The sequence below is a fragment of the Stigmatopora nigra genome, chromosome 3 (assembly GCF_051989575.1).
Source record: "Stigmatopora nigra isolate UIUO_SnigA chromosome 3, RoL_Snig_1.1, whole genome shotgun sequence".
Classification (NCBI taxonomy): Eukaryota; Metazoa; Chordata; class Actinopteri; order Syngnathiformes; family Syngnathidae; genus Stigmatopora; species Stigmatopora nigra.
This window is the reverse complement of record NC_135510.1, coordinates 16,468,645-16,494,739: the sequence shown is the minus strand read 5'-3', so window position 1 is coordinate 16,494,739 and position 26,095 is coordinate 16,468,645. Positions and strand designations below refer to the sequence as shown.

The window sequence follows — 26,095 nt, the reverse complement described above, 5'->3', positions numbered from 1 at the left end:
AGGCGTGCAAAAAAGTGGGGGTGGACTGTGAAATACAGTGGAGCCTCTAAAGTCCAAAAATTTGGGGATAAACCAAAAAAAAGGTTGTGTGTAGAGTTTTTTTGGAAGGTATTTTATATTTTGTGGGGTTTTTAGGCTTGCAGAAGTCATTTTAAATGTCAATTTTGAGAGAAAAGTTGGTTTTTAGTTCATGTTGTGTTTTATTCAATGAGTATTGAAAACTTTTGGGGAGGTATTTTATATTTTGTGCTGTTTTTATGGTTGGAGAAGTCATTTTAAATGTCAATTTTGAAAGAAAAGTTGGTTTTATTTTATGTTGGATTTTAGTCAATGAGTATTTAATACTTTTGACTACTGAATTGAGTATTTATTGTTGGGATTATTAAATTGGGGTAGTTAATGGGTTTTTTTTTTGGATTTGAAATAGGGTTGGGTTAGATTAGATTATATTAGATTAGAATTTCATTAAATCCCCATGCTTGGGAAATTTAACTTTTGTGCATTATTAGTTTTTTTGACAGTTTTTTTTATTATCTTATGAAGTGAATATTAAGAATATGACTGAATACACCTCTCAAAAAACTACATTATCTTTATAACTTATTTTTGGCAGCGTCATAGACCAAATACTTTTTGTTATATATTTTGTCAATCAATTTCCAAAGCATTTGTATGAAAACATCCAATGCAAAATGATGCTAATTTTTGAACAAGTGAATGACATTTATTATGGTAAATTAGCATTAAGCTATCGGTCATTCGAATAATGAACTGCATTGAGTATTTAAATGCACAATATGCTATTTTCTTGTTTATATGTGTATAACTTTAATGTTTAGTTAGTATCTGTATATACACAAATGCAATTTAAATGCAATTTGTCACAGCTAATTACATTTATTTTTCAGCCTTAAAAAGTAACGCATTACACTTCGTTGACAATACGTACTATTTTGCCACATTTTTCCCTTTACCCGCTTTTTCCATGAGGAATTAGTTTATAAATTCCCAACAAAAATGCACTGTATGTACACATTAGTAAAAGCTACAGTACAATCGATTAAATCCTTAAGTATCCACCAGCAGGCATTTTCACAGTTTCCCCACATTTTCCTTTTGAATGAAATCCCTTTTACTTATTGACCAGCGTCACAATTGTTGGTCAAAAGAAATATGTAGGAATCAATTACTTTCCAGGCAGTGCAAAATGTATAAATAATAAATAAAGCCGATAAAGCCCATTAGCTCATGATTATGATTAGTCTAAATAATAGCAGAGAATATGTCACGCTATTTAGTTTTTTAGACCTCAGTCTACGGAGTAAAAAAAAAAAAAGTAATCCCTCGAATATCGCGGCTTCACGACATCGCAGATTTTTTTCTAGTGGATTTTTATTTTTCATAATTAAATGTTTTTTTTGGATAAAAATGTGAAAATCCATGCCAAAACTCGCAAGCCACTCCCCTGACCTCCAATTGAACTCAACACAGAATAAAAAATAAATAAATAAAATGAAATATATATATATATATATATTTTTTTTTTTTAAGTTGATAAAAATGTGAAAATCCACGCTGAAACTAGCAAGCGGAAACCACTCCCCTGTCTTCCACTTGCTACTAGAAGTTTATTTTTATTTTTATTTTTTAATTTCTTAAATGAGGGTGACCCTACTTTGCGTTTTTTTTTTATGGCGGCCATGTCAGGTCTACATTAACCGCGATAATCGAGGGATTACTGTAGAAAGGCACCCCTTGAACCATGCAGTGTAAATCCAGCTTTGAAGGTTAAATGTTGTAAACAGTGTTTTTTTGTTGTTGTTGTAAGGGTGACACAGTGTTTGCTATAAAACAAGTGTGTTGTAGTATTTAACAAGCTTGACAAGCTCGGCTCTCTTGACATGGTACCTCACCAACAGCAACGACCAAAACATGGAACGCTCTGGCAAGTCCAAGCCCAGAAGTGTGGGAGGTGAGTTGGGGGTGCAGGTTTGATTTGGCACGGAGCACCGAAAGCCATTAGGGTGAAGGCTTTGGCTCGCTATGACGTGCCAGAGTCCAAAGCCAGCTGCGTTCCCACCGTGTCCTTTCAGGGTTACTGCACACAACATGCTGACAGGACAGAAAGAAGAAATGATCGTTATTTACTGTAAGATCGTCTTTCAGAGACACGGTAATAAAAGCTTGTATTATCAGGATTTTATAGTAATCATTTGGTATACCAGGGTTTTCTCCCAAAAACTTCATAAAAAAAACAAATATTAAAATGACAAGACCTTGGAAGAGATGGCGAGTCGGGAGGGTGCTGGAACATACCCCAGCTAACTAATTAGTGTTCAATTGTGTTTTTTCCCTATGTAGTACTGCTTTAGCCTGGCAGTCCACCAGGTTAAAAAAAAAAACACTGGGAAAAACAGTATGTAGTAAATGCCAATTCCAGTACTCGAGAGCCCCTATCTGGTCTGCTTTCCACTAACACACCTGAATCAAATCATCTGGATCATTATCAAGCTTCGGGACAGCTTGCTGATGAGTTAATCATTTAATTCAGGTGTGCTAGAGGAGAGCGATATGGAAAACTGATTGGATAGGGGCTCTCGAGGACCGGAATTGGTCAATCCTGGTATATTTGTATATATAAATATGTATATAAGTATATATGTATATATATGTACATATGTATATTAGTATATATATATATATATATATATATATATATATATATATATATATATATATATATATATATATATATATATATATATATATATATATATATATATATATATATATATATATATAGAGAGAGAGAGAGAGAGAGAGAGAGAGAGAGAGAGAGAGAGAGAGAGAGAGAGAGATTTGTATACATATACTATATCATTGTATAATGAGGAAAATATTACTAATGGCTTAGATTTAATATGGTAAACTTATTTTTTTCTCCAATCGATTTATTATTAACTTAGAAATGACACTTAATACTCATCTCCCATCTTAAAGTGTAATTAGGGTTTATTTAGGGTCATTTATTATGCATTGTTTCTTTTGAATTAGAGGTGGGCAAGTTTGCAAACCCCGGTTTTAAATGCATATATTTACATATATATATATATTTTTTTATTTTGTTGGATATATTAAAGTGGTTAATATTAGGTATTAAAATGGCAAAACAACTCGGTCCTCAACCATTCATTTTGTTTTTTTAAACACAATTTTAAACCGTTAATTCCATTTAGACTATCAATACTTGCAAAATGAACTAGAACAGCAAAACTTTAGGGTAAATGAACTTATAGCGCAAAATATTTTTCTTCATAGTAAATGCGTACATATGTTCTAACCAAAAAATCAACGTTTGCTCACTAGTAGTAGCGGCTGCAATTGGCTGCACGCCAACCGACTGCGGCTAGCTGCCACCGTGTGGTTTTTATTAAAATAACTTCAGCGGGAATACGAAGAAGCCACGTACTTTGGGGAAATTTGAGCTGACTCTCCAGTGAACGTGGTGGAAAAAAAAGAAATCTATAATTCCACAGGAATTTCTGACTAAGTACAGGATATTGTTCGGACTTTCTAAGACCGCTATCCATCTTGGAGAAGACCATAGAAAGGAGGTAAGTAGGTTATGGGGATTTTTTTCCCACATACCGGAGTTTAATTCAGCGTAATTAGATATGGAGACAAGAGGCGGGGAAAGAGAGAAAATGGCGACGTACTGTAAATAGTGCGATACTATGCGATACTCACAACTTCTGACGGAGTCTGCTAACGGTTCCCGATCCAGCGAAGCGGCTCTCTCCGTCTCCTGCATCTGTAAAATAACATAATTTACTTTGTCTTTTCATATTTTCTTGACATGAAAGTACAACATAGACAATGTATCATCTAGAAGAAAAAAAAACTCCCGATTTATGATTTTTTAAGTCTGCAACTCTTAAGTATTAACTTATTTTTCAGTATTCTTAAACGTATTGTCCACTTTTTCATTTTCTGAACCACTTCTTCTCAACAATATTCGTAAGGGGTGCTGGAGCCTATCCCGGCTAACCCTGAATTGATGGCCAACAATAAGGCTGGCAACCAATCATTAGTCAATCGTTAGGGGCAATTTATAGTGTTTAACTAGCCTACCATGCATGCTTTTGGGATGTGGGAATACCCGGAGAAAACCCACGCAAACCTAGTGTGAACAATTGTAATTATATTTTAAAGTTATAAGTAGCCATGCTCAAATCCAGGTTGGTCCACCTCTGTGGAGTTTGCATGTTCTTCCCAGGCCTGCGTGGGTTTTCTCCGGGTACTCCAATTTCCTCCCACGTTCTAAAAACATGCATGCTAGGCTGATTAGACACTACATGGTATGAGTGTAAATGGTTGTTTGTCTCTTTGTGCCCTGTGATTGGCTGGCCACCAATTCATGTTCAGATATTAGTTGGGATAGGCTCCAGCACCCCCGCGACCCTAGTGAGAATAAAGCATTTCAAAAAATGAGATGAGAGATGAGTAGCCATGCTATACAAATGAATAGAAAAGTGATTTTTTAGACTACCACTTGCACTAGAAATGAATTGGGATAGGCTCCAGCACCCCCTGCAAACCTAGCGAGAATAAAGCATTTCAAAATATGAGATGAGTAGTCATGCTATAAAAATGAATAGAAAATTGAATTTTTTAGACTACCACTAGCACTAGAAATCAGTTGGGATAGGCTCCAGCACCCCCCGCGACCCTTGTGAGAATAAAATAGTTCAGAAAATGAGATGAGAGATGAGTAGCCATGCTATACAAATGAATAGAAGTGATTTTTTAGACTGCCACTAGCACTAAAAATCAGTTGGGATATGCTCCAGCACCCCACGCGAACCTAGTGAGGATTTTTAGACTGCCATTATCTTAACACAAAACACCCTTACCTTGATGTTCTTCTTGAGGTACTCTGCTCTGCTCATAAGGCTTTTAATCTAGACAAAAAAAACAACAATTGTTGAAAATCAAGTTTCATCCGTGAACATTTGGCAATTCGGTACAATTATCATATTTTTAAAACGTTAAAAAAACATAAATTATAACCAAGGCGGGAATATTCACCATGAACATAAATGAAAGCTGGCATTCAGATGCATTGTGGGTAAAGTACAGTGTTTTTCTGACCTGTACTCAACAGCACAAGACAGGATGTCTGAGTCTTTGCTGCAAGTAGTGTGGAATGTGCCTTATTATTTTTTTAAACTCTCCGGTGAGACCTTCGGGGCTCACGGAAGTGCAGTGCCAAATTTGCTAGAGAGGGGAAATTAGGAAAACATTTCAGAGGGGGACGGACACGTGTGCTTTTAAACTAGGGGGGCCCGCAGATTAGGAAAAAAGTAAGGCGACTTGTAAACTTCTACACAATGATGAGACCTCCATGGTTTAGTCTTTGTACTTCCCCCTGGCGTAGCAAATTATCATCTTGACCGCAGTTTTTTTTTAAATTCTACTCTCAAACCACATGCCTTTAATCATTGTGCGTCATAAACATGAAGGAACTTTGCATAGGTTGCATTTTCTTGATGGTAAAAATCACTAGAGTTGCAAGAGATTCATGAAAATGAGGATTCCAGACTTGGTTTTGGACTCCCCAGTGGTGCCGTGTTTAAAGCTGTGTTTGATTCATTGTTGTCTTGAAATTTTTGTGGTTGTGTGTGTTGACAATGTGTTCCATATTATTATGTAATTAGTTAAATAAACATTTTGTTAGGGTTTTTTTTTCAGGCCAACTTTGAACACAGTGTTTTTGTGTCTTTGAAATATGGGTGAGATTTTGGGACCACATGTAAAAGTTTTTACTTTGTTTCTCATTAATTTTAGATTGGATTAGATTAGATTATATTAGATTAGATAACTTTATTCAACCCGTATTTGGGAAATTTCATTGTCACAGTAGCAAGAGGGTGAGAATACCGACACAGAAAAGGACATTTTAGACGTAAATAAATAGGTAATAAATTAGTTAATGAATATATAAGTAAATTAATAAATAAATATATGAATAAATAAGCGTGTTGCTGAAATACACACAAAAACATACACACACATACATATACCTATACATATATATATATATATATATATATATATATATATATATATATATATATATATATATATATATATATATATATATATATATATATATATATATATATATATATATATATATATATATATATACATACATACATATACATATACATATATATATATATATATATATATATATATATATATATATATATATATATATATATATATATATATATATATATATATATATATTTACATATACATATACATAAATTGTCCATTGACTACAAAATTACATAACGTTTCCTTTTTATTTTATTATATTTCCGAGATTTAAAAAAACATTTTTGAGAATAAATTTTTAAAAAATTAGTATTTAAAATGTCTCCCTTTTCTGTGTATACACATATATGTATTTTGATTAAAATATAAAAAGGAGACATATTTACTGTTTTTCCAGTTTTGTAATTGCAAATCAAAAAGTTAAACATTTGATAAAGAGAACCACCACTTTCTTTAATAGAAATGTATTAATAATAATAAAATATGTGTATATATAATCATAGAAAATTGTGCTCTTGGTAAACCAACTCGGATCATTTTACAGCTTCATTTATAAGGGAGACAGTGATAAATGTGTACTAATATAAGTGTAGTGAAGTAGGCAGAAAATGATGGATTACTGCATTATTTGCTTTGTACCTAGAAAAATAGCCAATTGGGCTCGGGGGGCTAAGTGTGCCGTGATTGGTCGACGCAAAAATGGCAAACTCACCTCAACGTGGAGCAGCTCACGTCGGCGTCCCTGCGGCTCAGCTGAAAAGAACAAAAGAATAATGAGCACATTGTTATACACTATTTGAACCACTAATGGAATAAACTACTTTGCCACAAGCCTATTATTCCCATTTGGGGGTGCTGGAACATATGCCGGAATCCCATTTTGCCACTAAAAAGATCACGTCCGCATATTTGCACGTCGTTGTCAATGCCTGACTAAAAATGGAGGGAAAGTGAGAGTGAAAATGAGTCGGTGGGGCGCTTAAGCAACACAGAAGGCTATTGAGTAAGTGTGTCCTTGCATGAGCTCATGCTCTCATGTTAGAGTCACTCTAGTGGTGAGGCTTTTTTTTGGGGGGGCCGAGATGATGGGACCCAAAGCCTACTAGGGGCCCCTGCGTGCAGTATGGGAGCCTCGGCCATCTGCTTCCCATTTAGGCTTCGCTACAAACACAAAATGCTTTATCTTCGGTTGATGAGAGCCTGAACCAGCCATTCTTCCAATCAGGATGCTTTCAAAAGAGGCCTAACCACAATGTGGACATAGTAGTGATTTCCTGCTTAAAGGATACATGTTCATATTCAGTGCATTAAAACACAATGAACTGACTTGATGGCCATTTTTGATTTACAGTGGTACCTTGAGATATGAGCTTAATGCTCATATGTGGATTTACTCGTAACTCAAATGAATGTTTCCCATAGAAATGAACAAACAACTAAATAATTTGTTGCAACCCTTTGAAAAAAACACCAAAAACAGGATATTGGATTGGGAAAACATTTTAATTTGTTTTAATTTGCTATCTATTAACTAAGTAACAAATAATTAGTGTTTTAATAGTACTAAAATGTGTTTAATAGTACTACAATGTTTTTAATAGTACTACAATGTGTTTAATAGTACTACAATGTGTTTGATAGTACTAAAATGTGTTTAATAGTACTAAAATGTGATTAATAGTACTAAAATGTGTTTAATAGTACTAAAATGTGTTTAATAGTACTAAAACGTGTTTAATAGTACTAAAACGTGTTTAATAGTACTAAAATGTGTTTGATAGTACTAAAATGTGTTTAATACGTAGTACTAAAATTAGACAGATTTTGGAGGGGAGACTTATAGCATGGCAACGCGCTCGTAACATAAACAAATTTAAAATGAAATTGGATTACGATGCAGACACACTCAAAAATAAGTTTAATCTATCCTTACACTAAACTTAATTCTAATTTTGTTTTAAATTTTGATACTTTTCTTCTCTCAAGTTGGTTCTATTGCCCCCGCCACCACCCTGACTTGCTTGTCTTTCCTTCAAAATAGAAATGAGTTCTGAGAAAATGAGTTGAGATGGAAGGAGTTGATCTACCTGCAAGCACCAATAGGAGTTCACCTAAACACTTCTGGTATTCATCCAAGGCCTCATTTTCATCCATTCCACTTTGTTCCTAAGGCAAAAACACCAAAACAACAGTCAGTTATCCTTAGGTTTCTGCAACAAACTAGCAGACATACAATAGCTGTCCTCAAATCACTGAAATAACCAATAAAAACTTTTTTAAAAGGACTTAAAACTCCAGTTTTTTAGCATTCCTTCCTTGGCAGGCTTACCTTAGCGATGATTTCTGAAGCCATCTCCAGTGCTGCCAGCAAGCGGGGTTGCTCACGAGACATTTCTACATGGTACAAGGTAAGGAACATTTTTAATCGAGCGATTATCAATTAACAACCATTGCCTTTGTGACCTTTCCTACCTTGGAGAATGTCCCTGGAAGTACGCGCCTCTTCGAAGATTAGCTTGTTATCTGATGCTACCAGGGCTTTCAGTTCTTCTGCCCGGGATGCATACTGACGGACCTGTAGGACAATTTTTAACATGACATAGGCATACATGTTTTATGCTAGAGCCCAAATATCACTAAAGTAACTCATTAAAGTAATATTAAAATGGGGAAGAAGAACCAAAAAGAAAACATATTAATAGTTTTGGGATAATTATGGCCTAAAAAAACAACATAACAAGCTATTTGTGATCAGATCTAAAAAACAAGTGTGAATTATAGTCCGGAGAATACGGTAATTGGCAGCCAATGAGTTTTAATATGTTTTTGAGTTTAATTTGTTCATGGCTAAAATGATTACTTCAGAACTAATAAATACAATAGAAAATAACATTGACTATTATTGTATTGCATTTTAAATGGGCCTATTTTTTTTATTCAGATATACAGCAATCCCTCGATTTTCGCGGTTTATGTAGACCAGACATGGCCGCGATTACATAATATATATATATATATATATTTTAACTTCAGTCCTAGTAGGAAGCAGAAGAAAGGGGAGTGGCTTCCGCTTGCGAGTCTCAGTGTGGATTTTCATATTTTTATAAACTTAAAACAAAACAAAAATAAAACCGCGATATTCGAGGGATTACTGTATTCAGTACTGCGCAGGATTCTAAAAATGTTAAATTTCAACTTTAATAGACAAAGTAGGGCACCCCTATTGAAAACAAATATTTTATAAAATTAAATACATAATTTTTTTAAATATAGATATTCGAGGGAGGACTGTATTATTATTTTTTTATCATTTTTTTTTGCCTAAAAACAATTGCACAATATGTTTTCTTACTTACCTTTAGCCTAAGGCTATCTTTTCGCTGCCGGTCTGTTTCATCTGAAAAGGACATACAAGGTAATATTAATATTTTTTGTTGTAATAATGCATTTGGTAGAAAAATTGTATGTACTCGTACAATAAATAGCAGGGACAAAATGCTCCAGAGCACTGCAATAAAACGAAAGTGCAGCAGTCCTCTCGCCATCTTGGTCCTTCTGTACTGCCTGCAGGACCAGTTCTTTCTGAAAAGAATCAAAAAAATCATGGACCAACTTCAGCAAAAACATGGCATGAACAATTTTTCGGTCTTTTACCGCCTTTCCTAAGCTCTCGGAACTTGGCATGTGTTCCATATCCACAAAAGGATGCGTGAAGAACTCAGTGAAGGTGATCCGTGTATCGGGGTTTCTCACCAGGAGACGCGAGAGGAGGTCACGACAGTGTTTGGAGACCCTGGTTCCAGGAGGGATCTGGTTTTGAGTAACAAAGCATTCAAAAAGTCGAAAGATGGTTGATAAAGACCACAAAAAAAAGAAAATTGGAGTTATTTTTTTCTCTGTGGCAGGTCCAAGAATAAGAACATGATAAAAAAAGTGCTTTTTTTAGCAAAGTGGGCCACCTAGTGGATTCAAAAGTACAGAAATATATATAAAGAAAAGAATGATGTCATCTGAAATGCAGATGTTTACTTACCTCAATGGGTTGGTTGCTTCGAATCTTTTCTTCCAATTCTGAAAACGATCGTGATGCAAAAGGGGCTTGTCCAAATAGTGCCTCTATATTGATAAGACAAATTATAAACATGTCATCCAAGTTTTTAATGTACTTGTATTAACATTTTATTTATTTTCTATCTTATAGTATGGCAAGGTGTCCAAACTATGGCTTGAGGGCCAACTGCGACCTGCTGCCAAGTTATTAATAGGCCCAAAGCGAAAGAGAAAAATATAATTCAATATGACATGCACAAGAAGCTAAAATTCAGCCTACATTATTTTGCACATTTCAGTTTTATTTTTTATTTTTTAGTAATTTAAACAGTGCTTCTCCATTAGGTCAGAGGTCAAAACCTCCAATCTGTTGAAATAAAGGTAGAAAATAAATGTTTTAAAAATGTTTTAATTTTTTTAAATACATTAAAATGTTTTAAAAGTTTGATTTTTTTAAAATAGATTAAACATGTTTTAAAAATGTTTACAGTTGTTTTAAATACATTAAAATGTTTTAAAAGTGAAAAAAATTAAATACGTACATGAAAAATGTTTTAAGTGTTTTTTTTAAAATACATTAACAATGTTTTAAGTGTTTAATTTTTAAAATACATTAAAAAAATGTAAAACTAATGTAAGTATTTTGTTTCAGATACATAAAAAAAATCAAATGGATGAAATTTAGCTACATTGGTAGTGATTTTCTTGACATTTTTTTCTTTTTACGCTGCATATGTTCAAAAAAAAATTCAAATTGTAATGATATATCATACAAAAAAGTTCAGACAGCCCTGCTTTTATGCATTTACTGCCACAATATTTGATAACATTTACAATGATGTCATTTAATTCCCCATAGTCTTAAAAGAACCCGACACTAACCGTAAAGAATAACTCCCACCGACCAAAGATCCACTCTGGAGTCGTACTGGCGTCGACAAACCATCTCGGGAGCCATGTACAAAGGAGAGCCTCTCAGTACACTCTTTTCGTCCCATGGTGACATGTACTGGGCGAAGCCAAAGTCTGACATGGAATTAGAATTAGTAGCAATTCAATATCTTTACAAACAAGATTTAATAGTAAACATTGGTACTCTATAGTAACCATTGGTATTTGACCAGTAGCTCGGAAATGTATTAGAAAAGCAAAGCTAGCATACACAAATGTCTTCTTTTTGAACAAATCCAATATTACAGCCATATAAAAGGATTAGGGCAATATAATGTATAATATTTTGATTTTTTTTAATATATGGATTAAGAGAACTGGATTAAAAGCCTTGAATATTCAGTTTTTTAGAGATCTAAAACAATGTTTATTTTAGCTTTTTTTATATATATTTTTTTAGATTTTACAAAATGATTTTTGAACTAAAAACACAGAAAAAATGGATTAAAAATTACAATTATTGATTTAAAAGGGGGAAAATCAGGAAATTTAATATACATCTGTACTCTTCATATTAATTTGATCCTAAAACAGAAAGTCGGCACTCATGATTTACTTTTTCGGACCACACAAAATGATGTGGCGGCCCACATTTGGCCCCCGGGCCGCCACTTTGACATCTGTGGGTTAGGGGATATAATTTTTACTGAGCAGCTCGGATGGGCTCCAGCACCCCCCGCGATCATGCAGTTCAGAAAATGAGATGAGAATGATAAGATTTAATCAATACAATGAACATCTCTTAATAGATTAAATAATGAATTATTGACATTATCATTTCCAAGTCGTAGTATCGCTATATACAATACAAAGAATAAGACTAGCTTTAATAAGACAGTGCTTACCTGCTAGTTTGAGAACAGAGCCAGACAGCAAGATGTTCTGCGGTTTCAAATCCAAGTGGGAAATATTTCTATCATGTAGAAATTGGAGAGCACAGGCTGCCCATTCGAGAAATTTAGCTTTGGCCATTTAAAATCAGACAAAAGACGGTTTTCAGATTCACCTATCTGCTGCAAAAAACGTCGTGCAATCCCCTCCGGCAAAATCCGACGACTGCGTATGAAACGAGACAAATCTCCACCAGAACACCATTCCAAGATCAAATAGATGTTGTCAGAATCCCACTGAAGGTAAAAACATGGTCATTTTTTACAGTGGGATAACAACAAGTTCATATTTTGAGAACACTAAAAAAAGTGAGCTCACCACAAAGTCTTTTAGTTGGACAATATGTGGGTGGTGTACAGTTTTGAGGATCTCAATCTCAGTGAGAAGGTTCTCCGTGGAGGCCTTGTTTAGAGTCTTTTTGGAAACCACCTTCACCGCCACGGCTTCTCGACTATCTCCCTGCAAAGGATTGGTCATTGAGGACGCCATTTTGTGTCAAAAGAAGAGAAAGGAGGATATTTTTCTTACTTTTCTATAGGCCTTGTAAACTGTAGCGTACGTACCGCTACCCAGCCGCTCCGTCAGGATAAAGTCGTCCAGTTTTGGGGGTCCGAAGCTGGAGGGCGACGCCATTTTGAGCATATGGCCAGCAGTTATTGCCTGAAATGTAAGCATATTGGTTTGTTGCCTTATAACAAAGCTGCTAGTTGTTTTTAACAAAAATCCAACTGAATATATATTCATTTGGCCTAATAATAAAATCACATTTGTTTTTGTTTTTACTGAAATAACAAAAATGGAGGACATCTTTTTGGTTTCTGATTCGAAAGTCGTTTTATACTATTTTATGAGTGAAGAATTATAGATATGATCTGTTGTTTATTAAAAAAATGTCCAATTTAGTTTTATTCAGAAATAAATCTCCCGAAGAGCAGCAATTTAATACAGAAAATACTGTTTTAATAGTTGGTGGTCATTTGCATCATTTAAACCGCGATTCATTATAAATAATCACGACAATTAATCTTTCCAACAGGAAAAACAGAATGACGTAAAGTGTAATTACTTCAGATGGGTTGATTCACCTACTATAAATACGGATACATTTTGCGTTAATATACAAGCAAAAAGAGCAGTAAAACAACTTTAAGAATGCCCGAATAACTTAATTAAGCATCCTTACAGTTAGAAAGCTACCATAATAAACCTCTGGCTAGCGATAGCAAAACTGTCGCAAAACACAAAAGTATCCGGACACTAAGCAGTCAATCGCTCGTCACTTGAACAATTACACTTGAATTCTAACCACATTAAACATGACAGTATTTACCTTTACAGTAGTTAATCCATGACAAGCTTGTGGCAAAAGAAATGTTTACATCACTGTCAGTCGGCTTGGATTTTGGCTTCGGTGGTCACGTGACGAGAAGCAGCATGGAGAACATGACATTGCCCCCTATTGTTCAAAACCAGTACTGCAGTGCACCTGCTTGAGGGTGGTCGCATTTTACAAAGGCAACATATATGAGGCTAGATGTCTATAGTACTTTGGAGAAGCTATAGGTTGCATAATATTGTCTATTTTTTTATTAAGCGATGTCGTAAATGTATGTCTTACATATTATTTTCTCATACATGTTTTATTTTAAACACCCAACCTTTACAATTAATTTTTTAATTTTTGCTAGCAAAAATAAATAAAAAATACGTCACCGGAAACCGGAAACATGCTTTCATCCCAAGATGGTCATTTAAAGATGGCGGACTGCTTGGCCGCCCGCCTGGCTACTCAAGAGGAGCAAATTCTTCTCCTTGCCGGCGAAATATCCATCCTTCGGGAGGTGACAAACCGAGACCTAGGGCCTGCTGGTGATGCACCAGTGTCCTCCCTGCTGGAGGAGTTGAAGTCGGAGAATGAAAAGCTCAAGTACCGGCTACTGCACCTCCGCAGGAGTCTGCGGGCAGAACTGGAGCTCGAGCCGGGCAAGACTTCACAGGCAGGGGGCGAATGTGGCAAAGCTACCGGGCAAAACGTCATCAAGACAGGACAGTCAAAAAACAAAGCTGCGAAAAAGGTACCGAATGAAATAATAATAATAATAATAACATTGTGGTATTGTGGCCAGTCAAACTATCCGTTATTTCGCCAGAATCCATATTGAAAGAATATTTTTTTCATAAATATACATAATTGCTAAAGCTTGTTTAATAATAATGGAGGGGAATTACACTATAAAATATGTACATGTTTTCTAAAATGGCTTGTTCACATCTGGATTTTAACAGTTTGTGACGTCACAAAATGATAATTTACCCAACCCCCGTTTCTCTGCTAATTGGGTTAATGTTTGCTACTATTTTCAAGTAAACACTGAAATATTAATTCCAAATTGTCTTCTCAACATATAAATACTAATAGTTGTGCTTCAGGGGTGGTTGTCTGTGTGTGAAATGTGGCTGTCATATTTATTCATTTTTGTCACTTGCTTATTTTCTAAAACATTTTGGATAATTCTGATTGTGATGCTAATATGCTAATGTTCCTTTTTGTAATGTAGGTGATAAGCCTTGATGATAAAAAGGAGAAGAAGCAGACAAAACAACAATCAAATGGAACTGCAAAAGGGGTGATGATACAGTTTAGGTTTTTATTTCTGCAAATTTACACAATTCAAACAATTACATCTGCAGGTTTGTACTTAATCGCTATTCAAATAAAAACCTACTCTTTTATAGACGAACGGCTGGCCTACATTTGTTGACGAGCGCCTCAGCCTATACGTGGAACTGAAGAAGGAAAGTGACGCTCTTAAGGCAAAGAAAGCTTTGGACGGTAAATCCATCACTGTGGAACTACCCGACGGGCGTCAGGTGACCGGTACGTCCTGGGTGAGCACCCCGTACCAACTGGCTTGCGATATCAGGTAAAAAAAAGTCTTGTGGATGGAAAAGAAATACATTTTGAGGATATTCTTGACGTTTCCTTGTTTCTTTTTTGTCTCACAGTCAAGGTCTTGCTGATAACGCAGTGATATCTCGAGTGAATGGAGAACTATGGGACTTGGACAGACCCCTGGAACGGGATTGCTCATTGGAGATCTTGCGCTTTGATAATGAGGATGCCCAGGCAGTAAGCCAAGCAGATTTTTCTGGAATTTTGTGGGGGAGGGATAGTTAGAATCAATGTTCCCTCTAAATTTTCATGTAAAACATGCTGTAAAACATGAAAAAAATAAGAGTGGACAGAGCTACTGCCACTGGCTGCCATGTAAACGGCGCTATCATGGGGAAAGGGGTAAAAAAATAAAATTAAAATAAATTTTAAAAAAAATTAAAATAAATAAAAAAATTAAAATTTTATTTTATTTACTGCACACCATATGATTGCTGCTGCGCAAAGAGGACGAGAGTAGTGCGCAATTGCTAGAATGTTAGAATTCTACTGTGTACAGGGCTTTATTATTTTTTACTTCCATTTTTTTGTCTGCAGGTGTACTGGCACTCCAGCGCTCACATCCTAGGAGAAGCAATGGAACGTTTCTATGGTGGCTGTTTATGTTACGGACCCCCCATAGAAAATGGCTTCTACTATGACATGTTCTTGGATGGAGCAAAGTAAGGTTTTCTGTTTATTCATGTGATTTTATTTTTGTTGCCGCTGAGATTGAGACATCGAATACAATCGCGCCCTTTGTAACATCTGTTATTTTTAAGGAGTGTGTCCAGCTCTGAGTTTGGAGAACTTGAGACCTTGTGCAAGACGGTAGTGAAGGAGAAACAAGCCTTTGAGAGGCTTGAAGTTACCAAGGAAACGTTGCTGAAGATGTTTAAAGTAAGAAAAATGCTAAAAAAACATGATTCCATGATTATGGAATTTACTGCAGGCTTTAATATCTTCTTTGGTCGTCAAAAAATTCAGTGGAATACATGGCATGGTGCAAAATATTCTATTTTAAATGTGGTTATCGGAAAACACAGTAAATAAAAGGCATTTAAATGCCTAGCTATGTGGTTTAACTGTAATTGTTAGATTTGGGTTTCTATTTTCCAGTACAACAAATTCAAGTGCCGCATATTAAATGAAAAGGTCACCACACCAACGACTACAGTTTACAGGTGAGTTATCCTGACAGATCATTTTGAACCCCATGTTTGTTTTATTTTGCTTTGCCAAGCTAATTGTTAGCGATCTTGAATAGGTGCGGACCCCTTATAGACCTCTGCAGAGGTCCTCATGTGAGGCACACTGGCAAAATCAAAGCTATGAAAATATACAAGGTACCCTATTTTTTTTTATAATTCTACAATTTGGTGGTCACTGATTCTAATGTATGCACAATTTTAGCGTCTTTTTTATCTTATCAGAACTCGGCCACGTACTGGGAGGGCCGGTCTGACATGGAAACCCTGCAGAGGATATATGGGATCTCCTTCCCTGACTCAAAAATGCTCAAAGAATGGGAACGTTTCCAGGAGGAGGCCAAGAATAGAGACCATCGCAAGATTGGAAAAGTATGTTTGATAAATACTACTAGAGGGGTGGGCAAACTTTTCGGCCCGGGGGCCACATTCACTTTAAAATTTTGAAACAGATGGGCCGGGTCAGCACAAGATACGATACAAATAAAAAAGTGCATCCGTTAACAGTACATATGAAACATAAACTGAAAACAAGGACTAAAGTATTAATATACTCATCACTCATCATTAAAGTAAAAAGTATAAAGTAAAGTAAAAAAGAATGTATTAAGAAATATTAAAATGTAATTTAAAAAAAGATAGAGGGGCTGTAAAACACGAAAAACAAATAAGAGTGGACAGAGCTACTGCCACTGGCTTCCGTGTGACGCCGCCATCTTGGGGAAAAAAAACAAACAAACATTATTTGGACAACGCTGGTGGGCCGGGTTAAAAGGCCTAGCGGGCTGGATGTGGCCCGCGGGCCGTAGTTTGCCCATCCTGGTCTACTACAATGAGGAGTATTGGTGGCGTTCATAGACTTGAAACAACAACCGGGCAATGTAAATATTTGTATTTTTTTTTTCATTTAACTGTGAGTCCATTTGCTATATTTCTGTGTTTGACAGGACCAAGAACTGTTCTTTTTCCACGATCTCAGTCCTGGAAGTTGCTTCTTCCTGCCACGTGGAGCTTTCATTTACAACACGCTCATTGAATTCATCAGGGTAAGAAGTACTGTTGCTCAAAATTAATGACAAAAACTTGAAAACTTTAGCCTTGCTTACTAAAAGTTCTAACTGAACACAACTTTTGGAAGGTTAAAAAAATAGCAACAATTCGAATATTTACTGTATACCCAATTAAATGGAGATTTACAACACCTTCAATCATGCCAATGAGTGGAACATGTTCCTGCCATATTTCTTCTCCTTCACAACTTTCACAACCCAAATGAGGACACACCAGATGAGGCCAAGAAGGTCCCACGTTTCTGTCCTCATTTGCAGAAGGCTGTCTGTCACAGTGTGAGAGTGTGTCATTTCCATCACCTCCCCTCCAAGCCACATGTCATCAGTAAATTTCGCCAAAGGATGTTAAAAACCCAACCGTCATAAAGTCGTTGAAAGCTCATTTTCATGCCGATGAATGGTCGGCAATGTTGGACTTGCCAAAGGGAAAAACAAACCACATTTTCTCGCATATACATCATATTTGTCGCTAAAAAAACAATGACTCAATCAAGGGTACGGCTTATATGTGCACAAATTAGACTGTGGCTTATGTGGTCAATTATTTCAAAATAGAGAAAAGATAAACAGATAAAATGCTAACCTAAATTAATTTTGACATCTATGAATGAAATTCAAGGAAAAAAAACTAAATCTCTTGCATAAAATTTGGGAAAAAACTCACTACTTGTGAATATGTAGGTGAAAATTATTAATCAGGGAGCGGCTTCAACGAGAGAAATTGTAGAATTCAACGATTTTAAGGAAACGCCATAACGCAAGACTATGCGGCTGATGTCGGTCATTTATTTCCAAATAGAGAAAAGATAAACAGATAAAATGCTGAACAAAATTAATTTTGACATCTTTGAATGAAATCTAGGGAAAAAATAAACAATATTTTACATAAAATGTGGGGAAAAACCTCCCTCTTGTGAATATGGAGGTGAACATTATGAATCAGGGCACGGCTTATACAAGAGAAATTGTACAATTCAACGATTTTAAGGCAATTTTAAGGGTAGGGCTTATACACAGGGAGGCTTATATGCGAGTAAATAGAGTACTTGTTTACATTTATACATTAAATACAGTAATTTAAGCTTATATCCGAATGTTTTTTGCATGGGAAGAGGATTGGCGAATATTTTACCCGAAAGTGACCTCTTAGAAACTCTTTCAAGGCAATCTTTTCCAAACGAAAACTTGACCTAATCTCTGATATTTATGTTTCTCTCATGTAGGAAGAGTATTGGAGAAGAGGCTTCCAGGAAGTGGCCTCTCCAAACATCTATAACAGCAAGCTGTGGGAGACATCTGGCCATTGGCAGCATTACAGTGAAAACATGTTCTCTTTCCCTGTAGAAGAGGAGACCTTTGCCTTGAAACCCATGAACTGCCCCGGACACTGGTGAGAATGACGACTCGATTCAAATCTATAGCTTTGATGCTTCCATTTTGTTGATGTATGGATTTTCTTGGCTTTGTTCTCGCACCCCTAGTTTGATGTTTGGCCACAGGCCTCGCTCGTGGAGGGAACTCCCCCTCAGGTTCGCTGATTTTGGGGTCCTCCACCGTAACGAGCTGTCGGGAACGCTAACTGGGTTGACCCGAGTACGACGTTTCCAGCAGGATGATGCTCATATTTTTTGCACCATGGATCAGGTACACATTGGGGGGGAAAAATGCTGTTTTCAAGTTTGGAAGGAGAACTCAAACCCCAATATTCTGCTTCTAGATTAAATATTTGTTAGTAACTTTTAGGGCTTGACTGAATTTGATTGATTTCCCGTGTTTCCCACCTCAGATCGAGTCCGAGATGAAGGGCTGCCTGGACTTTTTGCGATGTGTGTATGGTGTGTTTGGCTTCTCCTTCCAACTTCACCTCTCTACTCGCCCAGAGAAGTACTTGGGCGACATTGCTGTATGGAACCAAGCTGAGAAGGTATCTTTTCCGATCACTGTATGCCTATTCAGAATTTTTTTGGTAATGATTTGCTTTAATTAGAGCTGGGTGATGAAACAATACTGATAATTGTCGGGAACATAATTTTTGTCAACGATAATATTATAAACTTGATAATTTTAAACTGTAATTACACCAACCAACCACCCCGAAGATTGGGGGCGCTGTTGCGAGATGAACGCTAGTTCCAGACCAACGCTCAGGAAAAGAAGAGGATGATGACGAAATGTGTGTTTAAAATGTTAGCAATAGAAGCTAACACAGAGCATGAATGCAAAAGGACAATATAATGACCAAAATAACCAATTAAGAGATGCAAGTCAACCCACTAAAAGATCCAAGTGAATTCTCCTTAGGGTTTTCTCCCCCTTTTTTAATTTTTTTTAAGTCCCTCGTAATTACTACGCAAACAAAAGTGTTAGTTAACGTGATATTTATCGATATCGACTGACATCTTATTTTTGATCGTGATTAAAAAAATTGTTATATCGCCCAGCTTTAGCTTTCAATTGTAGTTGAATGGGGCATGTTCTTCAACTAGAGGACCCTGCAATGTAATTTGCCATTATAAACTCTGACTCATTCCAAGCACTTCATTATGTTATTGTCCGCCATTGTTATGTTCCAGTTCCACTCGTTTTGCACTCAGTGGGATGGCTTTTATTCTGCTGGTGGATCACAGCTTTAAAGTGCACTTTCCTATGTGACAAAAGTACTTGTTGTCAATTAAAGGTTATATATGCACAAGGCACAAATTGTCACTAAGTGCAGAATTCCCCACGGGATTCCTTGATACCACGTTGTTTTAGGAATTTTCATTTGGGTGAAAACTTTAATTGTCGTTGAATGTTTTATTGGACTTTGGTTAAGAACAGTCTTATTAAATGCCTCCAATGTAACCCCCCTATGAAGTAATAGCATATAAAGCCACCATAATGTGTTTTACCTGTCACTTTCGCTGACTTTTTAAATTGAGAAACGCTGACTCATGTTTGCCAGCAATTGGAGAACAGCCTCGTTGAATTCGGGGAGCCATGGAAACTCAATCCCGGAGATGGCGCTTTCTATGGACCCAAGGTCTGTTCACTTCTAAGATAGTCAATAAATGGCTCTGCAATGTGTACGCTTACATTTTATGTGCTTCTATAGATTGACATTAAGATCAAGGATGCCATTGGTCGTTACCACCAGTGTGCAACCATTCAACTGGACTTTCAGCTTCCCATCCGCTTCGACCTGACCTTTGTGGGGTAAGACGGTGATTTGAAATGCTTTCTTTATTGACTCAAAAGAATTGGCTTTTCAATCTGTTCGCGTAAAAAACTTGTTGCTCAAATGGCAGCATTTTTTTATTCAAAAACCTGTTTTTACTTTTCAGTATTTAATTTTCTAGATAACCTGTGGATCAAGGTGGAGGATTTTGTAACTGAATCACAGACGTTATATTATTGACTAACGGTGCTCGGACGTTTGGTCACCAGTTTTTTGGTCACAGAGTTTACTGTTGAAACCAGTTCTTAAAATTATATTCATGAGAGTTTAATATCGAAGTACTGTTGAAAACAGTAGATATTTAGATATTATACTCATGGATATAATTTTGAGAGCTGGTTTCAACCCTTTTTGGATATTAAACAGTGCTTGGATATTAAACAGTACTTTGATATTAAACATTACTTGGATATTATACAGTACTTAGATATTAAACAGTCCTTGGATATTAAACAGTTCTTGGATATTAAACAGCACTTGGATATTAAACAGTACTTGGATATTAAACAGTACTTGGATATTACACAGTACTTGGATATTAAACAGCACTTGAATATTAAACAGTACTTGGATATTAAACAGTACTTGGACATTAAACAGTACTTGGACATTAAACATTACTTGGATATTAAACAGTACTTGGATATTAAACAGTACTTGGATATTAAACAACCAAACATACGGTCACTTTGACTAACTCAACTACTATAGCCTTATTTTTCTCTGACATGACTGCTTGATTAAAGACATTTTAGACACCCAAAAGAGTATTTTACAGATACTCAAGGCCTCTAATCTCCCCATAGAAAGGATGGTGACGATAAAGCTCGCCCAGTTATCATCCATCGCGCCATTTTGGGCTCCGTGGAGCGAATGATTGCGATCCTGACAGAAAACTACGCCGGCAAATGGTGAGTTTCTTCTTCATACACTTCACTAATTCATTATCAATGCCATTAACCAAAATAAACCTTTAAAAAGTAACATTTTTATGAACATGACATTGTTCCTCCAGGCCTCTTTGGATTTCACCGATGCAGGTGATGGTGGTGCCGGTTAACCCGTCCTGCGATGAGTATGCCAGGAAGGTGAGCCCCTCTACTTATTAAAATCTTGCAAAAAGCTTAAAAAATATTTCAGTTTTTAACAAAACAACAATCCTTTTAGGTATACAAGCAGCTCACAGATGCAGGAATGATGGCTGATGTTGACCTCGACTCTGGGTGCCTTTTGAATAAGAAAATCCGCAATGCTCAACTGGCACAATATAACTTCATTCTGGGTAAAGAGTTTTGGTCAAATTATGTGGATCTCTTGGAATTGCTATGCAATTAAATCAAATTTTTGTGTTGTTGTGACTTGGCAGTGGTCGGTGAGAAGGAGAAGACGACCAACACCGTCAATGTGCGTACAAGGGACAACAAGGTTCATGGGGAACTATCGCTGGCCGAGACGTTGGCGCGCCTGAGTCTTCTCAAGCAGGCTCGCTGTCGGAATGCGGAAGAGGAATTCTGATAAAATCACAACCAAGATGTTTGTGCATTTCAGTCTTTTTCAGGTGGCAATATATCTTGGGATAAATATTGCACGTGAAGGTGGTGCTGAGAACGTGTTGTGAAGGTGTGAAATTTCACTGTGATGGAAGAGGGCGTTTAGGGGATTGAAATGTAGACTGAGGATGTCATTGGCTTGTCTTTTCTCGGAAAAGAAATAAAACAGTAAAGTGCAGCTCATTTTCGTTCCATAACATCCACCCAAACAGTTCAGTAACAAGGCTGGTGAAGTATTTATATTATTTTCGTCATATATATTACTGATATTTTTTTTTAATTTCAAAACTCCAATTTGGCTGGTCGTTTATCTAAATCTAGGTTGAAAAATCCATAGGAAAAACGGTCGGATTATGTTATGGTCTATGTGTTTACCTTTCATGGCCATAGGGGGCGGTAAATATCCATTTTCAATCAACATAGAGCAAGCTAAAGCATAACAGAGGAAGAAAAGACGCAGCTAGGAAGACAAGCTAGCTACAAATGGATCGTCAACGGGTGTCATATCCCCGACAACAATCCCTCAAAAGCTACGGAATCATTCTCCTTTTGTGCACGGATATTTGTTTGCAATGTGTCAACGGTAAGCTCTTGAGTGGTTGCTGTATGAATGTTTTAACATGCCTTTAAACCCGTCCATCCTCTTGCTAGCGGCAAATTAGCGACTGCCTGCGTCTAAAATGCCAGCGTTCATGTACAAAGTTGCCGTTAAATGATGTGTACATTAATTTTTAGTAGATAATGCTATGTCCAGTGTATAAATGTGGTGCTGTAAACAGCCCCGAGTGACAATTGTTTTCCTGGAAAGGTTATCTGAGCTCCCCACACGTCGGGCAAGATCCTCCGTACACAAGAGATGCTCAACACGGACCGGTCATCACCAGCCCCGTGGTGCCTGCTTCCCCTTCGGGTAAAGTATTATTTCATTAAATTCTGCCTCTTTATATCATAATCAAAGTTTGGGACTTGTATGTAATAGTACCCTGATTTAATAAGGTTCCATCTTGCTAGTCTACTGAGTTAAGAGTTGTCGCTAAGCTTGTTTTGTTTGTATAAGCTTTGATTTACGAGCAAAATAGCATTGTAGTTGTACCGGATTGTTTCATAAATTGTTTTATATATTGGATATATGGTTTTGTTGCATATTTCATGGTAAAATGGTTACTATTTCTAGTTGAATTGAATGATTTATTGTCATTGTACAAGTATAATGAGATTTAAAGCATGAAGTGCACAAATAACAACCTAACAGACAAGAAATGAATAAATTATTACATTTTTCAACACTGAAAACTTTTAATTTCAGTTTCTCCCACCGATGAAGAAAGCTACGCCGCTAAATGTCCGAGTGGTGGGCGCTGCAGTCGCTTGCCTGACGATTGTATACAATGCAATTACCAGCACAATTGCACCTATGGGAAACCAGCTTCCTTCTCATGTAAACCCAAGAAGGGCGTTCACTGTGTTGTGAGTCTTTTTCCTTCCCATTTTGAGTTTTCGTCTTCCCTCTTTAATGTGTCTGGTCCTTGAAGTCACGTATTATTATTTTTTGCTAGGACGAGTCGGGCCAGCCGCAAAACAACTTCTCTATTTCCATGACTTGCCAGTTTTGCTGGCAGCTGGAGCCATCCCAGTATCGCTGTTCCAACTCCACCAATTGCATGACTGTGGCCTGCCCACGGCAACGTTACAACGCGACCTGCGACGTTTTGGAACATGTGCACTGTTTAGGTAATTTTGGAATAGATGATTTTTGTGTGGCTATCATGTTTTTACATGGACGTGGATAGCATAGATGAAAACACACCGAGATTTGTAGCCAGTCATTCGCAGAATTTAAAATGCACAGGAATATTAAGTATTAAGTGTCATTTAAATATTTTATTTTGAGAAGTTATGTTGTCTAAAGTTATTTTTTTTATGTAGTTAGTTATTTTCAAAGAAATAAATTGTGAATTAATTACATTGTGGGGAAACCATGTTATTTATTATTATTTATTTTTCACAAAATTTTAAAAATTATATTGTTTAATATATTTAGGGAAAGAAATAATATTTTCATTTTACAACATAGACTTTTTTCGTATTATAAAAGCATTTTTTTTAATTAAGTTGTATTACCAAAAGCCATTTTTATAGAAATAAATAAATTGACATATCATTACAATATAATTGTTATTTACAGGGGGTAATGACATTTTTACTAGGCAAGAACACATAATACAGGAAAAAATACTTTAATGATAATTTTTAAAAATGTAAGTAAAAATAAATACATTCTTTGCATGTAATAAGTTAGTCTGGTATGTTACAATTGTTTTTTTCTCACAGGTAAAAGGCGCTTTCTAAAACGTCTATATTGCAACTGGACTGGGGGATACAAGTGGTCCACGGCATTGGCACTCAGGTAAAAATACTTCTTCCAAAATACTTGACGTTTATTAGTCATATTACTACTAACCACTGACACCTACGGGAACCAAAACATAACTTAAAATCAGCATTGATTTACTGTTTATTTAAAAATAAGAACACATGAAGTAGCTTATCTCTTTGTTTTTATCTATTTACTTAGCATCACGCTGGGTGGTTTTGGGGCCGACCGCTTTTACCTGGGCCAGTGGAGAGAAGGTCTTGGAAAGCTGTTCAGTTTTGGAGGCCTGGGTATTTGGACTCTGATAGACGTACTTCTCATCGCGGTGGGTTACGTGGGCCCAGCAGACGGTTCGCTCTATATTTAAATTATGTACAAAAAAAAAAAAACGAAGCCTAAGGGACGTTTTATGGGGTCGGTGCTCCAAGGACTGATCTCCCAACACCGTGTACTCGGTAATTCCAAGTCTGCTCATATGCAGGAAGTGTTCCCCTGCCTGCACACATGTAGGCGCTAAGCCAATGATGGTGCAGAAGTCCCAATCAGTCTCCTGTGGCGTGCAGATGGGGTGCTATGCTACTACCAGGACTTGGCAATTACATGCTAACGGGAGTTCGCTCTTTCAAATCAGTTGCCAAGATCATTTTGGGTTGTAGTTGAGCTGATTTTTTCCTCTTACTTGTTGCCAGGTTATTAAATAGAGATTTGATGGCGATGGCGTCAGATGCTAGCAAGGAATTTAAATGCCTGTAATGGTATTTTTATTTATAAGGTTCAGTTCGACAAGCTTGGATTATTTAGGGGCCGTTCACACTATCTGTAAACAATGGTATTTTTATCATTTTTTTTGGTGTTAAAGTCGGTTTAGGCTTCTTGTAAAATGAAACGCGGAATTTTCACGTATTTTCGTGGGGATGGTGACCAGGAAGTTACATCATATGCAAGTGCATTCAGAATACAAATCACCTGTCACTGGAGCAACTTTTATGTTAAATATGTGAAAAGAATATTTCAAGTCTATTTAGGCTTTGGTAAAAACACTGCAGTTAAGTTTTGTAAATAAAATTTGGGAATGTTTTGCCAAAATGGATGACTGGTTTTATTTATGTCTTTGCATTTCGGCTAGCTATTTTTTAGCAACCGCCCATGGGCTAATTGTGTGTTTTCAACCATATTGGTCTTCTCTACAATGTGTTAACTTTGGATTTCAGGTGATTCTTTTATTAATATAATAAAAATCTAAGTAAAGTACAATTTGTACTTAATTAAAGGTTGAAAATGAAAATAACATTCAAGAAATTGTGTAGAATTGCTAAAAAAACTGCTTATGGTGAATTTTCCAACATTTTCAGATTGTCCAATTATTTTATACACAAAATATACATTTTAAATACTATTCTGAACTGTTAGCAGTACATATGCCAAAAAAAACATTTACTCTTTCACTCCAGGGTAACAACTCAAACTTTTCCCTTTCATTCAACTTTATAACTACTATACGTTGGGCTTAATTAAACAAAAAAAAACGACAAATGAGGCTGTTTAGCCAAATTGCCCTCATACAAAATGTAGAAAATTACATATAATAGTCCATTGGCGAATGAGATGTAGACAAATAAATGCATTCATCTCTTGTTATAATCCCAATTTAAAAAGAAAAACCAATGAGACTGTTGATTAAGATAAATTGCTCTCGTACAAAATGTAGAAAATTGAATATAATAGT

The 26,095-nt window shown here is 36.1% G+C and overlaps 3 protein-coding genes across 4 annotated transcripts; 2 read left to right on the top strand and 1 right to left on the bottom strand.

Annotated features, from left to right (window-relative positions):
* Positions 1–1,573: 1,573 nt before the first annotated feature.
* On the bottom strand, positions 1,574–14,011 carry ulk3 (unc-51 like kinase 3). 2 transcript variants are annotated; one of them, XM_077713607.1, is made up of 18 exons: positions 13,732–14,011; positions 13,398–13,504; positions 12,547–12,678; positions 12,337–12,477; positions 12,134–12,254; positions 11,973–12,068; positions 11,059–11,202; positions 10,160–10,242; positions 9,781–9,936; positions 9,603–9,708; positions 9,483–9,523; positions 8,599–8,701; positions 8,456–8,520; positions 8,214–8,292; positions 6,839–6,879; positions 4,914–4,961; positions 3,748–3,811; positions 1,574–2,112 (listed from the first exon to the last, which is right to left on the bottom strand). In XM_077713607.1, exons 3-18 carry the CDS (start codon positions 12,658–12,660, stop codon positions 2,096–2,098), a joined length of 1,419 nt encoding a protein of 472 aa, XP_077569733.1. In that variant the 5' UTR covers positions 12,661–12,678; positions 13,398–13,504; positions 13,732–14,011; the 3' UTR covers positions 1,574–2,095. The 2 variants fall into 2 exon arrangements, with proteins under 2 accessions (XP_077569733.1, XP_077569732.1); XM_077713606.1 differs by having other exon boundaries at positions 1,575–2,112; positions 13,349–13,504; positions 13,732–14,009.
* Positions 13,751–22,173, top strand: tars3 (threonyl-tRNA synthetase 3). Its single transcript, XM_077713605.1, has 19 exons — positions 13,751–14,093; positions 14,577–14,645; positions 14,755–14,942; positions 15,025–15,148; positions 15,509–15,633; positions 15,733–15,850; positions 16,070–16,134; positions 16,218–16,296; positions 16,384–16,530; positions 17,106–17,204; positions 18,452–18,618; positions 18,710–18,872; positions 19,015–19,152; positions 20,173–20,250; positions 20,323–20,423; positions 21,252–21,356; positions 21,461–21,533; positions 21,613–21,727; positions 21,812–22,173. Exons 1-19 carry the CDS (start codon positions 13,776–13,778, stop codon positions 21,958–21,960), a joined length of 2,421 nt encoding a protein of 806 aa, XP_077569731.1. The 5' UTR covers positions 13,751–13,775; the 3' UTR covers positions 21,961–22,173.
* Positions 22,174–22,425: 252 nt separating this feature from the next.
* tm2d3 (TM2 domain containing 3) lies at positions 22,426–25,455 on the top strand. Its single transcript, XM_077713196.1, has 6 exons — positions 22,426–22,578; positions 22,804–22,905; positions 23,302–23,462; positions 23,552–23,726; positions 24,327–24,402; positions 24,571–25,455. The coding sequence occupies exons 1-6, from the start codon at positions 22,479–22,481 to the stop codon at positions 24,734–24,736; spliced, it is 780 nt and encodes a 259-aa protein (XP_077569322.1). The 5' UTR covers positions 22,426–22,478; the 3' UTR covers positions 24,737–25,455.
* Positions 25,456–26,095: the final 640 nt, after the last annotated feature.

Bases quoted from the DNA above. Each gene is read 5' to 3' on its own strand.
- tm2d3 (XM_077713196.1), top strand. From the start codon at position 22,479: ATGGATCGTCAACGGGTGTCATATCCCCGACAACAATCCCTCAAAAGC. The intron at 22,906-23,301 runs GTAAAGTATTAT...TTTTAATTTCAG, and splicing joins GGTGCCTGCTTCCCCTTCGG to TTTCTCCCACCGATGAAGAA. The intron at 24,403-24,570 runs GTAAAAATACTT...CTATTTACTTAG, and splicing joins TCCACGGCATTGGCACTCAG to CATCACGCTGGGTGGTTTTG.
- tars3 (XM_077713605.1), top strand. From the start codon at position 13,776: ATGGCGGACTGCTTGGCCGCCCGCCTGGCTACTCAAGAGGAGCAAATT. The intron at 16,531-17,105 runs GTATGTTTGATA...TGTGTTTGACAG, and splicing joins ACCATCGCAAGATTGGAAAA to GACCAAGAACTGTTCTTTTT. The intron at 19,153-20,172 runs GTATCTTTTCCG...CATGTTTGCCAG, and splicing joins TATGGAACCAAGCTGAGAAG to CAATTGGAGAACAGCCTCGT.
- ulk3 (XM_077713607.1), bottom strand. From the start codon at position 12,660: ATGCTCAAAATGGCGTCGCCCTCCAGCTTCGGACCCCCAAAACTGGAC. The intron at 9,937-10,159 runs GTAAGTAAACAT...ACTCAAAACCAG, and splicing joins GAAGCAACCAACCCATTGAG to ATCCCTCCTGGAACCAGGGT. The intron at 8,293-8,455 runs GTAAGCCTGCCA...TTTTTGCCTTAG, and splicing joins CTTCAGAAATCATCGCTAAG to GAACAAAGTGGAATGGATGA.